This window comes from Hemicordylus capensis, chromosome 6 (genome assembly GCF_027244095.1).
Source record: "Hemicordylus capensis ecotype Gifberg chromosome 6, rHemCap1.1.pri, whole genome shotgun sequence".
Taxonomy (NCBI): Eukaryota; Metazoa; Chordata; class Lepidosauria; order Squamata; family Cordylidae; genus Hemicordylus; species Hemicordylus capensis.
In genome coordinates, this window is record NC_069662.1 from 131,112,451 (window position 1) to 131,134,822 (window position 22,372).

General features: G+C 43.4%; 1 protein-coding gene across 1 annotated transcript in view; it reads right to left on the reverse strand.

Moving 5' to 3' along the window:
- Window positions 1–239: 239 nt before the first annotated feature.
- COL1A2 (collagen type I alpha 2 chain) overlaps window positions 240–22,372 on the reverse strand; it is a 91,599-nt gene continuing 69,466 nt past the window's right edge. The window contains exons 40-52 of the mRNA XM_053264704.1: window positions 20,639–20,800; window positions 18,607–18,714; window positions 16,000–16,107; window positions 12,852–12,905; window positions 12,606–12,713; window positions 10,772–10,825; window positions 9,551–9,658; window positions 8,860–8,913; window positions 8,325–8,432; window positions 6,929–7,175; window positions 5,363–5,553; window positions 4,203–4,445; window positions 240–1,316 (exon numbers count right to left, since the gene is read on the reverse strand). Coding sequence (XP_053120679.1) covers window positions 1,170–1,316; window positions 4,203–4,445; window positions 5,363–5,553; window positions 6,929–7,175; window positions 8,325–8,432; window positions 8,860–8,913; window positions 9,551–9,658; window positions 10,772–10,825; window positions 12,606–12,713; window positions 12,852–12,905; window positions 16,000–16,107; window positions 18,607–18,714; window positions 20,639–20,800 — 1,692 coding nt within the window. The 3' untranslated portion in view covers window positions 240–1,169. The remainder of the gene's footprint in view (window positions 1,317–4,202; window positions 4,446–5,362; window positions 5,554–6,928; window positions 7,176–8,324; window positions 8,433–8,859; window positions 8,914–9,550; window positions 9,659–10,771; window positions 10,826–12,605; window positions 12,714–12,851; window positions 12,906–15,999; window positions 16,108–18,606; window positions 18,715–20,638; window positions 20,801–22,372) is intronic.

Below are 22,372 nucleotides of genomic sequence, written 5' to 3' on the forward strand. Positions count from 1 at the left end.
CAGAGAATCTTGGTAACCAAATCTAGTAGGTTCAGACAACATGCCTGACAGGAGTGTGCTCACCCTGTGATCTCTGGTTCCTCTCCTTCCTACTTAGAAAGTATGTACAGGTAGTTGTTGGAACATGCCCTATACTAAATCATGTAATGAAATGAAGTAGAGCTTATAATATTCAGCGATTAGATCAGGCAAAATACAGGCATGAAGCTAGTAAGACACATTTGAAGCAATGCTGAATCTTGCTTTCTTTCTGTTTTTAATAGACAAGAAGCAGAGTCAGAAAGGAAACATTAGGTGCAAATATATCAATTGATGCACTTAGGCAAGGAACTTTACTCATTCAGTGGTTTCTTTTGGAACACTGGACATGCTTTATTTCAATTTTTCACAATTTATTTAAACATCTCACATATACAAAATAGGTACAAATTTTTTTCGTTGAGAAACGATGATTCCTTTTCTGCCCATTGTAGAGGATGAAAATGAGATTTAAAAGCATGAACACCTGATGTTGAAGAAGAGGATGAAGATGGGGGGGCAGGGGAGAGCAAGGAAATGATCCACATGCTTAGTCTGGGGGTGAGATGGGACATTCTGACTTTATTTTGAGACAGATTCCAAAGACACAATACAACTTAATACAGAAAAGTGGTTTTCTTTTCCTCAAATGACACTAGCACCATTAAAATTCAAGTATTGGTCATATACTCTATCAGCACCTTTCTATTATGAATGGGACCAAAAGCACCTCAGGTCATATGTATAAGAATGTGGATCACACTTGGCTTAAAGTGTAATGAGGTAGTTCAAACCTTTTGGAAGTTGTGGTTTTAAACTTCCTCTGTGGAAGATATTCAAAGGCCACAAGTGGTGCAAACTTTCAGGATTTTTTATTTTGTTTTTGTTTTTTTGGGTTTTTTTGTTTTACACACAAAGGCTGACATTTTCCACAACAAGGTGTTAAAATCTTGAAAGACTTCCGATTCCTTTTGGGGCTGTATTAAATTGCATTGCACAACGCTCCAACAAATCCTCCTCCTCCTCTTTCGCCCAGAGTTTAAGCAAGTAGATGAACAGAAGAAATGGAAGGAGTCAGCTTTCAGTATAAAAAAGAAATGGCAAAAGAGAGAATTTTTTTTGTTTTTTGTTTTAAGTTAGTTTTAGTTCATTCATTTGAAACAGACTGGGCCAATGTCCAAACCGAATTCTTGGTCAGCGCCACCAATGTCCAAAGGTGCAATGTCAAGGATGGGCAGGCGAGATGGCTTATTTGTTCTGTATTCAATAATTGTTTTGCCCCATTCATTGGTCTTTTTCTAGAAGACAATAAAAGCAAAGAGTTAGGCACTGATTGATTGCTATTACCAGGGACACAATAAAGGCACTGCTTCAACTACCTGTCATCTGTACCTCCAAGATCTAAACCTATCTATTCCCCAAATAGCTGGAAATGCTATGGTCCTTATGGATGCATAATTGGAGCACCTGCAGGCGAGGGAGGTACCAGGAGTCTCTAGGTAACTCACAAATACATTGGTTTCACAAAAATGTGAAGAAGAAGAAAAATCTGAGGGAGGAGAACACACCCTAAACTGCCCCAGTGTAACTCGATGGAGTGGAATGTTCACAGACTCAAAGGGCAGATAACAATCAGGTGGGCATGGCGAATGGAACTTAGTGTTGAGGAGCAGGGGGAGGAGGGCTTGAACAAAGAGTGAGACATTTCTCAGTTTGAAGACTACTCTCTCAAAACAGTCACAACCCTTTCTGCTTCTGAGGGGGAAAGGTGCCTAAAACCTTCACCATGCTTAGGTGCAGGTAACACATGCACACCAGGGATATACTGCAACGTTTTACTTTTGTTGCAGGTTCATACTTGTCCAGCTCTAAGGCTTGCTTCACATCATCTAACTTGCCTGGAGACATGTAAACTCCTCATCTCCAGTCTATCATCCACGTCACCCAGCCTCTCTGCAGTACCATGCCTGGCTCTTGCAGCTAACCTCATTTTCACCCACCCACACCATTTTGACTTTCCATTTCAATCTGGTTTCTGTACATTATTGCCTCAGTGTTTTGCCACCTAAACCAAGAATTGTGAAGGTGAGATGTACATCCCCAACTATACACTCATTGCTATCTAGGACTTCTAGTGGAGTCACCGCCATATACTTAGAACACAAGAAGAGCCCTGCTGGATCAGGCACAAGGTCCATCTAGTCCAGCATCTTGTTTCACACAGTGGCCCACCAGATGCCTCTGGGAAGCCCACAGGCAGGAGGTATGTGCATGCCCTGCTGTTGCTCCCCTGCCACTGATATTGAGAGGCATTGTGCCTCTGAGGCTGGAAGTTTGTGCCTCTCAAGGCTCCATACTCTCTCCAATGCTTTTTAACATCTACATGAAACCGCTGGGAGAGATCATCAGGGGATTTGGAGCTGGGTGTTACCAGTATGCTGATGACACTCAGATCTACTTCTCCATGTCAACTTCTTCAGGAGTTGGCATATCCGCCCTAAATGCCTGCCTGGAAGCAGTAATAGGCTGGATGAGGGAGAATAAACTGAAGCTGAATCCAGATAAGACGGAGGTACTTATTGTGCGGGGTCAGAACTTTAGAGACGATTTTGATCTGCCTGTTCTAGACGGGGTCACACTTCCCCAAAAGGAACAGGTTCGCAGTCTGGGAGTACTTCTGGATCAACGTCTCTCCTTGGTTTCTCAGGCTGAGGCGGTGGCCAGGAGTGCCTTCTATCAGCTTCGGCTGATACGCCAGCTGCGCCCGTTTCTCGAGATCAGTGACCTCAAAACAGTGGTACATTTGTTGGTAACCTCCAGACTGGACTTCTGTAATGCGCTCTACGTGGGGCTGCCTTTGTACGTAGTCCGGAAACTTCAGTTGGTCCAGAATGCGGCAGCCAGGTTGGTCTCTGGGTCATCTCGGAGAGACCACATTACTCCTTTGTTGATGGAATTACACTGGCTGCCAGTAGGTTTCCGGGCAAAATACAAAGTGCTAGTTATTACTTATAAAGCCCTAAACGGCTTAGGCCCCGGGTATCTAAGAGAGCGTCTTCTTCGCTATGAGCCCCACCGGCCGCTGAGGTCACTTGAGGAGGTCCGTCTCCAGTTGCCACCAACTCGTTTGGTGGCTACACAGAGACGGGCCTTTTCAGCTGCTGCCCCGAGATTGTGGAATGCACTCCCTGCTGAGATATGATCCTCCCCATCTCTTGCAATTTTCAGAAAACACCTGAAAACACATCTCTTCAGCCAGGCTTTCTCAGCTTTTAAAAAAATTTGTTTTTAAATTGTTTGATTGTTTAATTGTAGTTTTATGATGTTTTTAATTGTTAATCATTGTTATGTTTTATAATTTTTATTTTAATTATTAACTGATTTTAAGGTGTTTTAATGTAAACCGCCCTGAGCCTTTTGGAAGGGCGGTATAGAAGTTTTAATAATAATAATAATAATAATAATAATAATAATAATAATAATAAATAAGTGGCCCACAGCCATCAGACTAGTAGCCATTGATAGACCTGCCCCCCATGAATCTGTCTAAGCTTCTTTTAAAGCCATCCAAGCTGGTGGCCATCACCATACCCCATGGCAAGGAATTCCATAGATTAATTATGCGCTGTGTGAAAGCTGTGTACATTAAGTTTTGGAGACACATTCATGTTATATGCAGAGATGAGAAAATGCCAGTGTATAGAAAGCAAACATATATGTCCCATAAAAACTGAATTGGCCCTTGTTTGTGGGGCAGTCCTATTGTAAAGGGCTGTGGGGTGGGAAGAGACCCGTCACAAGGTCCTTTTACTCTGGAGTTGCTACAAGTTGAGTGACTTATGGTCTTTGCCCCTTGGGAATGCTAATTTCCCAAAGTGCAATAAGAATAATTTGGTGGATGCTTTGAGTTTTCCTTTTCTTATGTTTGAGGTCTTCAATGGCTGCTAAGAATTTAGCTCAGTAGCACATAGGCAGGGAATGAAGTTTCTACAGCTGGCATTGTATACTGTATTCTATTCAATTTGCATAGCAAAAATGTAGCATTATAGGAGAGATTGTAAGACCATTCACAGGGCATTTAAAAAAGTGACCCAGAAAACTTGCCCCCCATAAACTAAATGAACCTAAACAATCTAACTTTATAGAGTGACAGTAACAGCCAAAGTGAAACAATCAGTACTTACAGAACAGCCATCTTCAAGAACACTGAAAGTGAACCTGCTGTTGCCTTCAGCTCGTAGTTCAACATCGTTGGATCCCTGCAGAATCACTGCCTTCTTAAGGTTGCCTGTCTCCTCATCCATGTAAGCAATGCTGTTCTTGCAGTGGTAAGTGATATTCTGAGAAGCACGGTTAGCCAGTAGTCTCATGAAGGCAAGTTGGGTGGCCATGTCCTTGGTAGTCACACCTTCCTCATTGTACTCAAACTAAAACAGAGAAGGTAATCCTCCAGTTAAATTAACACAAATATTTCTGTGGATTTCTTAAGTTGATGGGGACTAACATCTGAAGGTGGATATGATGGGGGACCCACTGGGGCCATCAACATTCTGGTACAATAAATTAGCCAAAATTGGACTCCAATTAATCCAGCATGAGTTCAGGGCTAATCTCATCACAGACGGATTTACTAACCACATTGCAAAAACATATCAAGATGGTGATCTGTGATATGTGGCCATTCACCCATGGGTGAATGTGTCCCAAAGAAAGTATGAGAGGGGCTGCAAAATTCTGAAAGGCATGAAATGACTGGATAGAGAGAAATATTAGAAATGACTGGATAGAGAGAACTATTAGAACCGAAGGTTACCCAGTGAAGCTGATTGATAACAGCTGCAGACTAACAAAAGAAATGCGTAACTGATTTATTCCACAACTGCCACAAAATGTGGTCAGTAGTTACTAGCTTAGGTAGCTTATCAAAGTCCCTTTTAAAAGCTTCTGGGGCTGCTTCTGTGCATTATATTTTACTGTTTTATTGGTTGTGTGCATTTAATTTTTATAGCTTTTATGGTTGGTTTTAATCTAGATGTTGTGAACTGTCTTGAGATCAATTTGTTATGAAAGGCAGTACATAAATTTAACGTTAGGTAAAAAAACAAACAGGCCATGATGCTAAATGGAACCTCAGCATTCAGAATCAGTATACCTCTGAATATCAAATGTAGCTCTGGTTATAAATGGAATGCTGGAATAGCTGGTCTAATCCTGCAGGGAAGTCTTACTTTCTTATGAATAGGGTTAATGTATATGGTGTACGCTTTAAAATCAACTGGAGTTTTGCTCTGGCCTCTATTATAATGAGGTCTGCCTTCTTTGAAAACACAGTATGGTCACTCACCTGAGTACCACCGTTGAGAATTTCTCCAAACCATATGTGCTTCTTGTCTGCAGGATTCTTGCTAGTATACCAGTTCTTAGTTGGGATGTTTTCTGGATTGGCATGGATGCAGGTCTCACCAGTAGAGAAGTCACAATACACTCTAATGGCATCCATGGTGCAGCCTTGGTTAGGGTCAATCCAGTAGAAACCTTCAATTTAAAACAACAACAGAGCAAATGGCTTTAAACATCATCTTAACATTCCTGCAGCCATAGGAATGGGATGAGTACAGACGACTCTCCCAGACCATCCAAAGTAATGCAGAAATCATGAAGACTTTACATTCACTGATATATGGAGAGCGGGTCTTGTGGTAGCAAGCATGAATTGTTCCCTTTGCTACACAGGCTCTGCCCTGGTTTACATTTGAATGGGAGACATGTATGAGCACGGTAAGATATTCTCCTCAGGGGATGGGGCCGCTCTGGGAAGAGCATCTGCTTCCCTGCATGCAGAAGGCTCCAAGTTCCCTCCCTAGCATCTCCAAGATAGGGCTGAGGGAGGCTCCTGCCTGCAATCTTGGAGAAGCTGCTGCCAGTCTGTGTAGACAGTACTGAGCCAGATGGACCAGTAGTCTGATTCAGTATAAGGCAACTTCCTATGTCTGAAAATAGGAGACGTATGAGTATTAATGACCAGAAAAGACATGATTTCCTTAGGAGTATTATTTTAATGAAAAGTCATTCCCCCTGAAACACAGGAAGTAGGAAATAAACTCCATTGTATAATTGGCTTATATTGGTGTCTGGTGTATTCATAAATAGAATGCTTGTATTCAAGATGTGCTGCATCAGAATCAGAACAACATATTCGCAGGAGAGATTTTGTTAAGCAGACAGAAACACACATCTTCACCTCTCCTACACCAGCCGTACAACCAGGGGTGGCCCAAGTACTGCAACACCTGAAGCAATGGGCCAAATGCTGCCTTGCCCCAAGACCCTGGTGGGGGTCAGTTTTGCAAGCTTTGAAAGTTTGCAGGAAGGGGAGAAGATTGCCAGCAGGCTTGTCTTCTCTCCTTGTGCTGGAAAGCTTTGCAAGAAGTGTGAGGAAAGGTGCTTCTTGCAAAGTTTGCCAGAGTCAGATCAGTCATGAAGAGCTGCTTCAGGGGGCATCTTGCTTCTCAGTTTGGTCTCAGGTGGCATCAGGAGGCATCTTGCTTCCCGGCTGGCTCCCCAATAATTGATCGCCGGAGGCAACTGTCTCATCTCACCTCATGAAAGGGCTGTCCCTGCACTATAACTGTGAGTCCAGCACGGACCATCTACTGGTTTGACTATCCATTTTCTTGCTGATATGAAAAAAGGTGTCCCAGGTAAAAGGAAGAAGGGCAGTTGCCATGCAGATGTGCCTTTTCACCTCAGCATGAAGTAATGGATTAAGTGGCACGTCGATCATCGGCAGGGCTGCACATGTGGAATTTGACTGATAGGAACCAATTGTAAAGTTCAACACAGAGACAGTCCATACCAAACTGAGTATATACCCAGCGACTCATCCGTCAATCACTGAACGCTAACATACCACTGCTCCATTCGGGATGGCTGAGTCTCAAGTCGCGGCAGGTGCGAGCTGGATTCTTCCTAGAGCCTTCTGGGGTCAGGAGGGTCTCAATTTGGTTGTTCAATGTTTTCAGAGTGGCATCAACTTCATAGTCCTTGGGTCTGAGAGAAGGCTGATCTGCCCGGTAGTATTCTGCATCGTAGCCAATTTCATATCCACCACCATTGACACCAGGTGGGCCAGGAAGACCAGGTGAACCTGGTGGACCCTAAAAATGTTAGAAGTTGAAATAAATAAGTATGTACTTGTTTAATCAAGTTCACTTGGGTTATGCAGAACATTCTAGGTACTGTGAACAACACAGTGGGACATTAAATCCTATTTGAGGTGTTTATTGTAGAAATGTTCCACAATAGTAATGGTTCAGATGATGGACCTTGAATGTAGAGCATGTCTTCTTATTGGTTTAAAGCAGGAAGCACTCACCAGTCAGTGAGTGGATTCTTTATCTTTTTTTGTTATTTATGTTAGCTTGAAATCTTAATTTCAACTACTGGAATAGCAGCAAAGTAAAGGAGTCTACACATTTTTAACGTGTGCTCTTACACTACAATCCTAACCCTATCACTTCAAAATTAGTTCCACTGGACCAACAGGACCTGCTTCCAAGCAATTTTTGTTTCAGAAGTTTGTCTTAGATGGAGCTATTTCCATGTTCATGTATTCTGGAAGTCAGCACATGTAGTTTTCATGTCACCTCACCTCGAGACCTCCAAATTGCAGCAGTGAAGAAAGCTGGAGCTATTCTTGCTTACTGTGATCCTAAGTACACTTACATCCCTGTCCTTAAATATGTTTATTCGGTAGCAAGTCCTGTTGACATCTCATACTGCATGGGAGATGGCAATGGTAAACCCTTCCTGTACTCCATCAAAGAAAACCAGATGGCTTGTGGTCGCCAGGAGTTGAAACCGACTCGACGGCACCACTACTACTACTACCTGTTGATTTCAATGGACTTGCTTCCAGGTGAATTCACTTAAAGTTGGGAAGATTATTAGAAGTTAAGTTCCACTTGAATCAACAGAACTTCCAAATTAATGTGTTTTAACGTTAGGGTTGAATATGATGAAATCTGATACGGATCAACCCAACTGAGAGGATTATTGGTTTTGCGACTTAGTAGAGGATACAACATTGGGCAGAATGGTAGTTGGTTAGGTGGACATAGGGAATCCTTCATTTTATTTTTCCCAGTTAAATATACTAAACTGTCCAATCCTATGAGTATTAACTCAGAAGAAAGTCTAGCTGTGTTTGGTAACACTGATCTTTGGTAAGTGTGCCTGGGATTGCAGCCTAAATGTTAAAAGTGATAGTTTTAGTTCATATCTTTAGCATTCAAACTCATACTTACAGAAGGACCTGGGCTACCCTGAGAACCACGCGCACCAGCAGGCCCAATAGGTCCGGTCAGACCATTGCGGCCATCTTTTCCACTGGGACCAGAAGGACCAGAAGGACCCTAAAACAAACAAAAATTAATTTATTTGTTTAAAATATTTTTAAACAAACAAGCCTGTAAACTTAGTATGCAACTAATGTAATTCAACAATATACATACATTGCCTGTATTTAATTATTGTTTCATTTTTATTATTCTAATCATTTAAAAAATTGTTTGTAAGCCACCTAGAGATTAATGTTTGGGGTGATACAGAAATATAATAAAGAAATGTAATCACATACTTTTAGATATAGTTGGACAGTGCACTTATTTTTTATATATCTATATCTATATCTATATCTATCTATCTATCTATCTATCTATCTTGCTTTCTTCCAAAGGACCCAAGGTTGCTAACTAGGGTTTTAAACAATCACAACACTTTCTCAAATTATACAGTTTTACATCCTACACAAATTGAAAGTGTTCATTTAAATGGGCATACCCGTGGACCAGCAGGACCAGTAACACCAGGTGGACCTTGTTCTCCATGGTGACCCTATTGAGATGAGAGAAAGAGAGGGAGAAGAATTGAAAATAGTGAATATGATTTGAACCTGTTACTTCTCCTAGGGCCAGCTGTGAATTCCCACTGGCTTTTGGAAAATGCCATGCAGGGCTTAGTTTGATCAAGAGTTCAGCCTCAAAAACCTGTTTTCAATTTGAGGACTTGGCCCTGAGGAATATACAGTAATAATGTAGGACAAAATCTCTTCCCCCACCCCGCCCCATCACTAAAGAACCACAGCATGCCACTGTAAATCTGGGGTGAGGGGCACGTTTTCCAGGCTTGAAAGTGTGGCTTCCAGCTGGCTTTTGCTACAACGTCTCTGTGGTTAGAAACAAATTCCTGACATCAGGCAAAGGGGCTCAGTGGCAGAGTGAGAGACTGCAAGCAAAAGGTCCAAGTTTCAGTGTCTGGCATCTGCCGTCAAAAGAATCTCAGGTAGCAAAACATCGGCCTGAGATCTTGGAGAGCCACTGCTGGTCAAAAGTAGCCACTACTGAGCTAGACTGACCAATGGTTATGACTCAATAGAAGACAGGGAACTGTGTTGTTTTTGTTTATTGCTGTGTAGTCGTGGCTTTATTTATTTCTGTGGTGTTCAACCCTGTGGTCCAGACAATATACTTACTGCGATACCAGGCAGTCCCTGAAGTCCATTGTGTCCTTTCAGACCAGGAAGGCCTCTAGGTCCCTTGTCACCAGGACCACCCTTCTCACCACGTGGACCTTGTGGGCCCTGCAGAAGGACCAAAAAGAAAAATGTTTTAAACAGGGTGTTTTCAAACTCCCCCACAAGCCCACACCTCCTTAGACATTGAGACTATTCTCACGATGGGGGGAAACGGGGCTAAGGAAGCCCACCCCGGTTTCCCCCCACTGTGAGAATCACCGGGTTTGTGGGCGAGCCTAGTAGTTCAACAGTGGCTAGCCCGCCAAAGTAGCTGCCCTCTATAATGAGGTCAGTGGAGCGAGCTCTCTGCTAACCCCATTTTTTTGATTGTGCGCATCCGTGCCATGGCAACTTGTGAGTAGACCCCTAACCGAGAGGGTGCAGCAAGCCTACCGGCACTGGGGATGCCTCCCAAATGGCCTACACACTTGCGTGGGGCAAGCTGGGACTTCTGAGGGCTGGACGGCCCCCGTCCCTACTGGTTCTGTGACAGAGCAGGTAATCGTGTGGGCGGCCCAATCCGGCTGTCCAGGGGAGCAAAATGCTCATGTATGGGTAGAGTGGGTCAAGTCCACTCTCCCTGCACAAGCCCTGCAGTCTATCTACACTGCTCGTGTGGAAAGCCTCATTGTTTTGAGCCCCTTTTGTGAGTTTGGGATTTTGTTCCCCTTTTGGTCACACACCTCTGTTAATCTACCCTAACTTCCACAGGAAGAGACCAAGGCCTCATGTAGGAAGGGTTGTCCATTTAGGTCAGGAATACCCACCTTGAGTTCCCAGATGATGTTGTACTACAACTCCCATCGTCCTCATCCACACTGGCTGACCCATGATTAAGATTATATCCTATTTAAGCCTTGAACGCCCTGGCAGGTTACATGCACTTCTGTAAACTTGTGTTTGAACATAACACTATGTTTTGCCATTTGCTCTTTTTAATCTCTGTCTTCAGAGGATTCACAATCAACTGTATAATGGAAAGGGCTTGCACTACATATCTCCATGCCTTCACACTCGCAGATGCTTCTAAGCAGGGAGAAAGATCGTTGCTGTATTCCTCACCTCTTGCTCATTCTGACATTCTCCCAAGTTTCATTAAACCCTCTAATTTCCAAATTTCTGCAAAGGGTCATCCTTACTGAAACACTCAACATGAATACCAAACAACAAAAGACTTACAGGAAGACCTCTTGCTCCAGCAGGGCCAGTGGGACCAGCAATACCAACAGGACCCTGAAATGGTAGTACAAAGCATGCAGAGAGAGAAGTTACTTACTGTATGCTGTACTGACACAGCCCCCTACTAACATTATCTAAGGAAACATGACCTAGGAATGGCTTTGGCCATAAGTTAACATGAAGTGACCAAGAAGTGCAATCGATTTGACCTTCTTGTTCTCTGTTACTTTGTGATGTTCAAAGTGAGATTTCTGTAGCCCTATCCACATGTTAGGTTCAATGCATGCACAATCTGAGTACAGTTTATGCATGTACAGATCTGTACACATATACAGGTATTCACCACTTATGCTGAATGTGTGGACAATAGTACTTTTCCAATCTGCATTTGAGGAGGCTGTACCCAGGTGAGTGCATGAACTGTCATTCACACAAAACACAAGTACATGTGTACAGAGTAGACACCTGAGCACATGTACAATATAATTCTGAGTAGGGCTTGTATTTCCCCCAATGGAGAGATACACAGTTTCTACTCTGGAAGTTTGCATTCCATCTGGAAAGGATAACCTGGGGCCCAGGATAAAACATATGCCTGGGGATCTCCTGCATTCTCAGAGATGGAGGATTGTCAGGATGGAACAGGGTTAGGGGGCAGCCAGCAGCAAATGCACTTGTTCAGCAATGCATCAGGGAAAGGAGCAGCAAATGTGCTTCAAATGCAATAGGTCCTCCATTTTCTACCTGCCCAGCAGGGTGGCTCAAACTGAGTGGCTGTGGTCAGGGAGAGGAGCTTGGCCCTGCCCTCAGCTGCAGCACCAGAATTCCAAACACAGACAGAGAAAAGAAAACAGAGCATAGTAAAGGATTGCGTCTGGAGTGTGCTTGCATTCTGGATGCAACTCATCTCTGCTCCATTTTCTTTTCCGGTGATCATGACTCTGGTTCTGCAGCCAGCGGGGTGGGATCAAGCAATGCAACAGGGACCTCGTTATCTTTGGGGCCTGGGAAGAGAGGCTCTCCCCCACCTCCGCAGTTGTGCATTCCATGGGGCTGGGGAAGAAAGGTCATACTTCAGTTTCAGGTATTACAATGCAGCACAATAAACAGGAAGCTCAAGTTGCTTGCACTTGCTAGTCTTTGCATTACGCAATGTCCAAAGTCATTCCTAGGGAATGGATGTTGGAATGAAAGAATACTTATGACTTTTTAGAATGCATAGAATATAGGACAGGTATGTGCATGTGTACGTATGTCTTTGTTCAGGAATACAAAAAGATGAAGTATGGTTTATGGGTCAGAGGTTGGGTGTCACCTCAGATTAACAGAAAAATTATAAAATAGGAACTCACGCCCTTAATAAATAAATCAGTATAAAGCTTCAACAGATCAATAAAAGACACAAAAAGAGTCAACATCACTCCCCAAAGACCTTCCTAAAAATGAGAGGTCTTTGCCAGACTAATGCTTTGCTTGGAAAGCAATGCAACTTTCAAAGGAGAGACCACAGTCCCATTCACATGCTATATTCAATGCATGTACAGTCTGTGTACAGTGCACACACATATAGATCTGTACACACGTTATCTTGAATGCACGTGCAGCATTATACTTCCTATCTGTACCACACATTCAAGGGACCTGTACCCAGGTTAACTTTTAAAATGAATGCAAGCACACCCATTCACATGAACACATGTACATGTGTAGAGTCACCTGTACAACAGAATGTCTGAATAGGATTAATGATGAATATGGGTCAACACAGGGTTTCTGTTCCTTATGTCTTGCTGAGATGCAGTTGTGTTTTGCATAATGGGTTTAGATTACGTACAGGTTCACCACGATTTCCAGGTCTACCAGAAGGACCGACAGTACCATGGGGGCCAGGAGCACCAAGAGAACCAGCAGGACCAGGGTTGCCAGGACCACCACGTTCACCCTAAAAAGATAGATATGACAGAAAATGGACAGTGTAGTTAAGTACATATAATTAAGTATATATAATGTCTAGTTAAGTACATATAATTTTTTACAAGCACAGACTTATCTCTGTTTAGAGAAGAAAGGAAAGGATTACCTTGTAACCAGGAACACCATCACGACCTGGAGGGCCATCATTACCTGGATTTCCCTGTGAAGGAGAAGACACCCTTGATATCAGACGGACATTTTAAAGCTTTTATTTACTGAATGTGAAATGGTAGTATGTACTCTAACGTCCTTCCTTAAGGACTGTAGCTAGAGCATCTGCTTTGCATGGAGAAGCGATCCCTGGCATGTCCAGGTAGGGCAGAGAACTGGCCATCTGAATTTCTAGAAAGCCACTGCCTTTCTGTGTGGACAGTACCCAGCTGGATGGGTCAATGATCTGACTCGGTATAAGACAGCTTCCTATACTTATATATCCCACCCAGCTCTTCAGTTGTAGAACTGGACCAAATCCTAATAATCTCTAATATTTTCTAATTCCATTGTGACAGTTTTGCCACAAATGATTAACTTTAGTGATATTGTTCTATAACTGTATGTCCATCATCTGACTTCTCACATGTGCTGACTTCTATAAACTACTATTAATAACTGTGGTAGAATATGAAGAAAAAGGAGGGGGGGAGGGAGAAGTGAACTAAAATTTAGTGGCACACTAACCAGTGGACCCTTATCTATTTTAAAAATAATTCCCTTATAGTAAATATTTGCTATGTAGTAACTAGTGTGTGAAATGATCCAAGTGTCTTTATGCATATATGGTTCTGCAAGTGTCATGTAACTGTGGCACTGCAGAAACATCCCAGTTACTGTCTGTGTGTCCTATTTTAACATATTTTCCACTGTCCATTTTCATTTCTTTCCATTTCTAGGCCACTTATTGCCAAAGGAGCCCTCAAAGCAGCTCATTAAAACAATATAAAACAAAAACACACTCAATACCTTTTAGTGCATCAGTTTACATAGCTAAAAGACTATGCTTTTGCTCTATACAGAAGCATTTGTCAGGAAAAAATGGGTGCTGGGAACGAAGAATGTACCTTCCTTTTCATTCTGCCTGATGAAAAGTGCTTTGAAGCTTGTGTGTTTGTCCATCTGCATAAGCTGTGCACACAAGCTGTGCACCGTTAGATAAAAAACTGTACACACTCCACAAAACAAGCTCAATTTCAGTTCTGAATCAGTGTAGTTATCTCGGCTTCCTCCAAAGATTCCTGGGAAATGTAGTGTTTGGTGGAGATGCTGAGAGTCCCTGTTACAGGGAACACTGGTAAGAACATGTGTGCCCATCAAGTGTTTGTGTGTCCTTATCACATGGAATGGGGCTGGAGGATGAAATATCATCTGAACCAGTCCAAAGCAGCAAAAAACAGGAAGCAAAACACTCAGATCACTTGTCTTTCCCTGTCCTGCCACTGAAGGATTGAGTATAATCAGCCACAGAGACTGAAATACAATTGTGTTTATAAAGGCTACAGTGTTGTGATTTATTTTTATTTAACATATTTAAATAAAATAAATTATTTAATTTATTAACTAAATTACATGTGATGAGGCGCACACATGTTTACTTTATGTGACAGCCTATGTGCTTCTCTTGGTGCAAACTGTATTATTATTATTTATTGTTAATTTGATTTCTATACCACCCTTTCAAAAATGGCTCAGGGTGGTTTACACAGAGAAATAACAAATAAATAAGATGGATCCCTGTCCCCAAAGGGCTCACAGTCTCAAAAGAAACGTAAGATAGACATCAGCAACAGCCACTGGAGGGATGCTGTGCTGAGGATGGATAGGACTGGTTGCTCTCCCCCTGCTTAATAAAGAGAATCACCACGTTAAAAGGTGCCTCCTTGCCAAGTTAGCAGGGGTTTGTATTAGCAGCACCCCAAAATGTTCTGCCGTCAACTCCAGTGATAACCTAGTTTCCACTACGGTAGTGCCCTGATCTAGAGGTTCCTTGCACATCTGTGATGAGCACATGAGGTTCCCACAGTGTGAGGCCTGCTCAGTGCAGTGTTGAGGAGAGCCTTGCACTCGCCCCAGTTCCATGAATGGAACTGCTGTCAACCTTATATTGAAAGTGGCTGAATCGGGTGCGTCGCTGCAACCCTATGTTTTCTCAGAAATTAGTTTCATTGACTGTGCAGGGTTGTACAAAGACCCTGTCCCAGGTGGCTTGCGTTAAGTTAATTCATAAGCGAATCTTTCTTCTTCAGTTATGATTCCTGCATTCTCTTAGAAAATAATTCGACAAGACTGCATGCCCCCAGGTAACTGAATACAAAAGATACTACAGTATGCTCACTTTTACTGCCTATGCTTTTTATGGATAAATGCATATGTCTGTAGCAGATGGCAAGGCATAAGGCAGCTGTTTATACTGGCTCTCTCTTATTCTGGACAAAATTAAAATGTTATCCATTTCAAAATGATTGGTTTTCAGCCTAGCCCTAGAGACATTCATGTGGTTTTAGGCAGGGGAAAGGATCCACCATGCATTCAGCTCATTACCCAGTAAGTGCATCAGGGGAAATTAAGAGTGCTTATGTCCAAATTGTGCTTTTGGTGTGCTGAGTAAATCTGATTTTTAGGCTTGTGAATTACAAGGGTTGAATGATAAGTGAGTCATATCTACTAATATTTCCCATGATCCACTAGAATTAAATATTTAAATGCCACTGATTTCAATAGAAAAATTAAACATGATTAACTCGCTTCTATGGAACATATTAGAGCTTCAAGTGTATTATTTCCAGCCTGTGTGGCTTAGTGGTTAGAGTGCTGGACTCAGGGTTTCTGGGTTCAAATCCTCACCCATCCCATGAAGCTCACTAGGTGATGTTGCGCCAATCACTATATCTCTCAGCTAAACCTACCTCACAGGGTTGTTGTGAGGATAAAATGGAGAGTACCATGTACATCTCCCTGAGCTTCTTGGAGAGAGGGTGGGATTAAAATTCATAAATAACTATGAAATCGCATCCATTGCTTGTCGCTACTTTAGCACATTTCAGTATACAAAATGCTGTACAACTCTGATCTATAGTATTTATCCTATTTCCCAGCTGCTGAACTAAAATGCACCTCAAAAACATGGATGAAAATCAGTTGTGTGAAAGACTGCCTTCAGCTGTTACTTTAAACACTGCTGGATAGTTCGGTCATATTGTTCATATTTTCCCCATGCTTCTCACCAAAAGATTAAATGTATCAAAGTAATATTGACTTACATCACGTCCGGCTTCACCAGAGGCACCATTCACACCAGGGGAGCCAATGGGACCAGCAGGGCCACGGGCACCTGGGGGACCAGAAATACCAAGAGGACCAGGCTCGCCCTAGAAAACAACAGTAGAGCATACATGTCATTGCTGTTCATATACAATGCCCCAATTTTACTACTTAAATGACTAGTATCTAGCTTTTAGTGCATGCCAAGCCAACAGTCTTTGCTAATTGCTGTACAGATCACAGAAGGGGTGCGGTCCTTGATCAGAGGGCTAGCTATTGACAGATGGAAGGTCCATGGGCAGGTGCATCATCTGATGATGCAAGCAGCAAGTTGTACTGCCATAGCAAAAGCATGAACTCTTGACCAGAAAGCAGGGCAGATCCATATGTCTCCTTTCCACTTGCCAAGCGACACCCAATTTCTGTTCTTCCTTCAGGGAGTGCCTAGAGTGGCACCATCACCCTTGTGTGTAGTAGGGGACAAGGGAGAAAAGCCAGGGGGCGACAACCCAGGGCTCTTTAAAAGGAAAATTCAAAACAGTACAAGGGTATGGGAATATAATTCGTGCACGTAGCATGTGTCACTACTGCAACACACACCTGTACATTTTCCTCATCTCTGCACATATACTTTGTTGGCATTGAGAAGCCTACATAGAGTGGGAGAAAATCCAAATCCTGATAGCTGGCAATCCGAAGGCATCATTGCAGAAGAGTGTTATATTCATTGGTGAAGACTCTATGGTTAATAATCGTGGAGTCTACAGGAAGAGTATTTGGCAGGAGGAAGATAAGTGGGTACCTTTGATCAGGGTCTGGGTTCTAGAGGAGCCTAGACTACTCACTTTACTTTTCTCATTGCTATCAGCCACTTTTTGCATCACCTCCAGTGATGTAAAAATATGCCTTATAACCCCTTTTATGGGTGCTCCAGGGGCGTATCTAGGGTAGGGCAGGCAGGGCACATGCCCTGGGAGCCACTTGATGGGGGGTGCAACTTCTTAATTTTTTTAAAAAAAATGGCTGCCAAAACAAAATGGCCACCACGCATGCTCATGGCCTCTACGAGGCCCTAGGCCATGCCAGGCCTCACAGAGGCATTTGAGCATGTGTGGCAGCCTCCAAAATAGCAACCACGCCGATCTTTGCTGGCCTGAACAGGCCCGAAAATCATCCCGGGACGGGCTGCAGCGATGAATTAAGAGGCTGGCGGCGGGAGGGGGAACCTTTGCAGACTGCCCCCCCATGGCCTTTAGGAAGCCCCCCAAAGGGTCTACAGGTAATTTTTTTAAAAAAATTAATATAATATAAGTCACTGTATACATATTCAGTTTGGCACTATGTACAGAGAATCAGGGCTTGTGAATACTGAGCTGAATGGTGAGTTTGTCTTTGAATCAGTGTGAAATCCTTAGTATTAAGGCCCACTGAGAATTTCTTGCTCTCTTTCTCTCATTTTAACTGTCTTTCTGAAATACTAGAGTATATTCCAAGTAGTGACACAGTTTACTCTGCATATCCTTTAATTATTTTCAGAGTATCTGGGAAAAGTCAAATTCTCCATTTCTTTTTAAAACTTATGTAATAGTGATGCTACAATGCACAGTAGAGAATTAGACAGGCACTTCTGTTTAGTTTTCCAAGTACACCTCCACATAGTATTTGGGTATTTCATGAGCACCAGCATACTGAAATTTGTAGTTTTCCAGCATTTTTTGGTCTGGCTATGTCCACTGCTAAATAGTTTTTGAAATATTAAAAGATTAACAAGCTTGACTTGTATTTTTGACCTGATATTATGGTAAAGTTATCTGAAAGATGGGTGTCAGATGTTTGGACAGGGGGTGCAATTTCAGTGCTTGCCCTAGGCGCTTTTTTCCCTAGATATGCCTCTGGGGTGCTCCATTTGTGGAAGAGGTACAGAAAAGGGAGGTCAAATGGATTATGGTACTGGAGCACCTTCTTCACAAGGGAAGGCAAAGGCGTTTGGTTTAGAAACCATTTTTGTTTAGAAAAAATGATGACTAAGGGGAAGAATCATGGTAGAGAAGTATAAAAAGTGGCATGGTGTGAAGAAAGTGGACAGAGCAAAGTTCTTCTCCCTTTCTCATAATAGTAGAACTAAGGGTCATCCAATAGCATTGACTGGCAGGAGATTCAGGACAGACAGAAAGACGAAAATACTTCTTCACACACATCATGAATTTATGGTTCTCTACCACAGTATATGGTGGTGGCTACGTGCATAGATAGCTTTTAATGGGAATTAGAAACATTCATGTTGGATAACTCTATCAAAGGCTACTATACGTGACGGCAAAAGGGAACCTCCAGGTTCAGAGGCAGTATATCTCTGAATAAGAGCAGGTGGTGAGCAACAGTTGCTTCAAACCCTGCTTCTGAGCTTCTCAGACATCTGATGGGCCAGTGTAGGAAGCAGGATGCTAGACCTTTGCACCACCATACTACTTTATGTACATAAAAGGTAAAGCTTAACAGGGTTTCTAAACCAAGAGAGATTTCAACGTTATCTTTAGCATGGACCATCTTACTCCAGAAAAATGTATTTGTCACCCATTCAAAAATTTCACAAATGTTGTACTTACGAATGATCCAGCAATGCCTGGGAGACCACGTTCTCCTCTAGAACCAGGCAGACCAAGGATACCAGGAGCTCCAAGAAGACCCTGAGGACCTGGGGTACCAGGAGCACCCTACATAAGAAGAGAGAAGAGTTCAGATCTATTTACAAATTAGCAAACCTCTCATTTGTATAAGAAATGCAAACTTGTGCTCCCTGCTCCTATTGGCAACTTCATTTGATCTCAGAATGGTACAGACCTCTCCTGATGTTGTCAAATTTAATATCTAGCTAGTCTCAATACCTCTGCACAACGAACATTGCATTAAGATCTGACTTCCATTTCTGGTTACCACATTGTGAATGCAATGGCCATCGTTAAAAGAGAATTAGACAAATGCATTTGAGGATTGGCCTATCAACAGTTATCTCCATGATAGCTAAATGGAACCTCCAGTTTCAAAAGCAGTACACCACTTAAAACCAGTTGTGGGAAGGCAGCTACTGCCTCCACGTACAGTTTGTCTGCTTCCTGGCAGCATCTGGCTCACCATTGTGGGAAACATGGTACTGGACTAGATGGATCTTGGGTCTGATCCAGGAGTGCAATTCTTATATCAATAACAAAGGGAGGAGATCTGGTCTTGTGGTTAGGTAAAAGGTAAAATGTGCTGTCAAGTCCATTTTGACGCCTGGCGCCCACAGAGCCCTGTGGTTTTCTTTAGTAGGAGGGGTTTACCATTGCCTCCTCCCGCACAGTGTGAGATGATGCCTTTCAGCATTGTCCTATATTGCTGCTGCCTGATATAGTACCAGCAGGGATTCAAACCAGCGACCTTCTGCTTGTTAGTCAAGCATTTCCCCGCTGGGTCACTTAAGGTAGCAAGCATGAATTGTCCCCTTTGCTAAGCAAGGTCTGCCCTGGTTGCATTTGAATGGGAAACTAGATGTGTGAGCACTGTAAGATATTCCCTTTAGGGGATGGGGCCACTCTGGGAAGAGCACCTGCATGCTTGCATGCAGAAGGTTCCAAGTTCCTTCCCTGGCATTTCCAAAATTGGGCTGAGAGAGACTCCTGCCTGCAACTTTGGAGACGTCGCTGCCACTGTGCAGACAATATGGAGCTAGATCAGGGGTGCACAACTCAAATACCCCAGTGGGCCAGAACGAACCATGACTTGGTGTGTGTGTGTGTGGGGGGGGAGAGGCGCAAGGTAAATGTTCAGCACATTAATGATTACATTAAAATTATTAAATATAAATGAAAGCAATTATTAATTACTCATTAAAAATACTAATGGAAGCCGTTATTAGTTAACCACAGCACGAGGAGAAAAGAGGAGGCTGCTAGCAACCATTCCTCCTCCCTGCCCCTCAAGCACTTCCAAAGCTTAATTCTGAAAGGGGGATGACCCCCATCAGGGCCATGGGGCAAGGCAGCATTTTGCACCTCAATTCAGGCACCATGAAACTTTGGGCCATCCCCTAGGCTAGCAAAAAAGTCCCCGCGGACCAGATCCGGCCCCCAGGCCTTATGTTGTGCAGGCCTGAGCTAGGTGAACCAATGATCTGACTTGGCATAGGGCAGCTTCCTATGTTCTTCTGCTTGGTGGTGGTTGAGGCAGGGGATGGGTGAGGCTCCATGGGGATGGGTGGGACTTCATGGGGCTGCACAGTGGACATTCTGGTTAATGGCTAGCAATGACACAGCCCAGTGACATCACTGACCAATGCTGGATGTAGCTAGCTACTGCCAAGTTGCAGCTCTTGTGCTATTCAGCCAGATGCAGCTCCAGCCCACCTCCACCAAGAGAGACACCCTCCACAGCATTTAAATGCAGGATTCTGTTTTGTGGTCCTCATTCAGTAAAAGGCTGAAACCATTTGGTTCTGTCTGCTCATCCTTAAAAGGCAAGTGATTTTTTTAACATGCTTTGGACACATACTTAGGAGATCAGTTGGCTGATACCCATGTTTATGGAAACAACAACAAAGAATGCCTGACAAGTACATTAAACATGACACTCAAGAAGGAGAAACCATTCTGAATAACTTACAGCAGCACCGCTTTCTCCACTTGGGCCTTTCTCTCCGCTGAAACCAGGTGGTCCAACAATTCCAGATTCACCAGTACGGCCAACTGGTCCAGTGTCACCACGTTGTCCTCTGATACCCTCTTTGCCAGCTGGACCAGGAGGACCAGGGGGACCAGTAACACCCTAGAAATAAAAGATGGATGCAGTGACACAGTTACACCTCTGCCTCACCACCTCCCGGGGAACAAAATATCACACTAAACAGCAAATTACTGACAAAGGTACTTGGTGGGGCACATTTTAGCCATATATGGTTGGTTTCTTCTAGCTAGCTTGTTCATAATGGCTGCTTGGAAATCAACTGGCTTGCAATCGAATCTTATGCATGTTTACTTCCACTAATTCAATGGGTTTACTCTCAGGTAAGTATTTGGGAATAGAGCTGGTCTTGTGGTAGCAAGCATAAATTGTCCCTTTTGCTAAACAAGGTCTGCCTTAGTTTGCATTTGGATGGGAGACTATACATTTGCTCTGTAGGATATTCCCCTTAGGGGATGGGGCCATAGCTCAGTGGAAGAGCACCAGGTTCACTCTCTGGTAGCTCCAGGTAGGGCTGGGAAAGATAATAAGGCTCTACATATGATCAGTGTGCAGAGCCGAAAGGGGTTCTGCGGGGAGAGCGGGCTTGACCCATTCTCCCCACAGATGATAACTCACCCCTTCTTGGGTGGGTGGATTGCCCACCCAGACGAGCGGAGGCTTGGCTCCGGTGTTCCCGTGCCCGGCTGCGGCTTGCCCGGCAGCTCTGGGGGTCGGGCAAAGGGAAGCTCCACCACTTGGTGCCACACTCCCCGGAGCCCTCACTGGATTCCCCTTTACAAGCATAACCCCTCGAACCGTAGAGACGGTCTGTAATGGACCGGGCCCAGTTTGGTTCAAACTCAGACTGGCAACTTTTTTTTTTAGGCAAGGTCAGCTAGTGTTCAAACCGTTTAAACTGGACTGGTTTGAAGAACCCCATTCTGCAATCTGCACACCCCTAATCTCCAATTCCTCAGACAGGGGGCATTTCCAGTCCTGCTTCTCGAGATCCTATTTTGTGGAAATGCTGGGAACTGAACCTAGAATCTTCTGCATGGAAGGCCTATGCTCAACCACTGAGCAATGACCCCTTTCCATATGGTAACTTTGTATTTAAATACAAAAGTTGAGGGCAAAAAAGGTGGTGGAGCTTAATAACTAATTGATATCCCATGTTAAGGCACTTCTAGGGCTCTGGTTTTGGAAATTTAATACAAAGCACACCACGCTGTTCTCTCATCAGTTTAATGTTTTCAGTAGATGGATTTTCTTAAGTAAGGGACTGCTCACGGAGAAAAAGATGACAACTTTTGGTCTGATGGACTGTCTTCTCTTACAGCTGTGCACATCTACAGCAGTGGTTTTCAAATGTTCTACATACAAAGAACCTTTCCCTCAATAACTTGTCTGATGAGGAATTCCAGGACTCCTCATCAGGTCTAATGTTACATGCAAACTCTGGTATCTGACTTATTACTGCAGAGCAGAGCTGGGAGGGGCAATTTGGAGCAGAGAAGTGGCAGAAGGGAGAGAATGCTTATCCTTTCCCCTGTCGACCATTTTCTCCTTGAAACCGTCTCTCAAGCGCCTTTTCCCTCTCTCGTCAAGGAGTTCTCAGACACGTGTTTATGAGGTAAAATATATCTATGGAACCCTGCAGGTGGAAGGGCTATC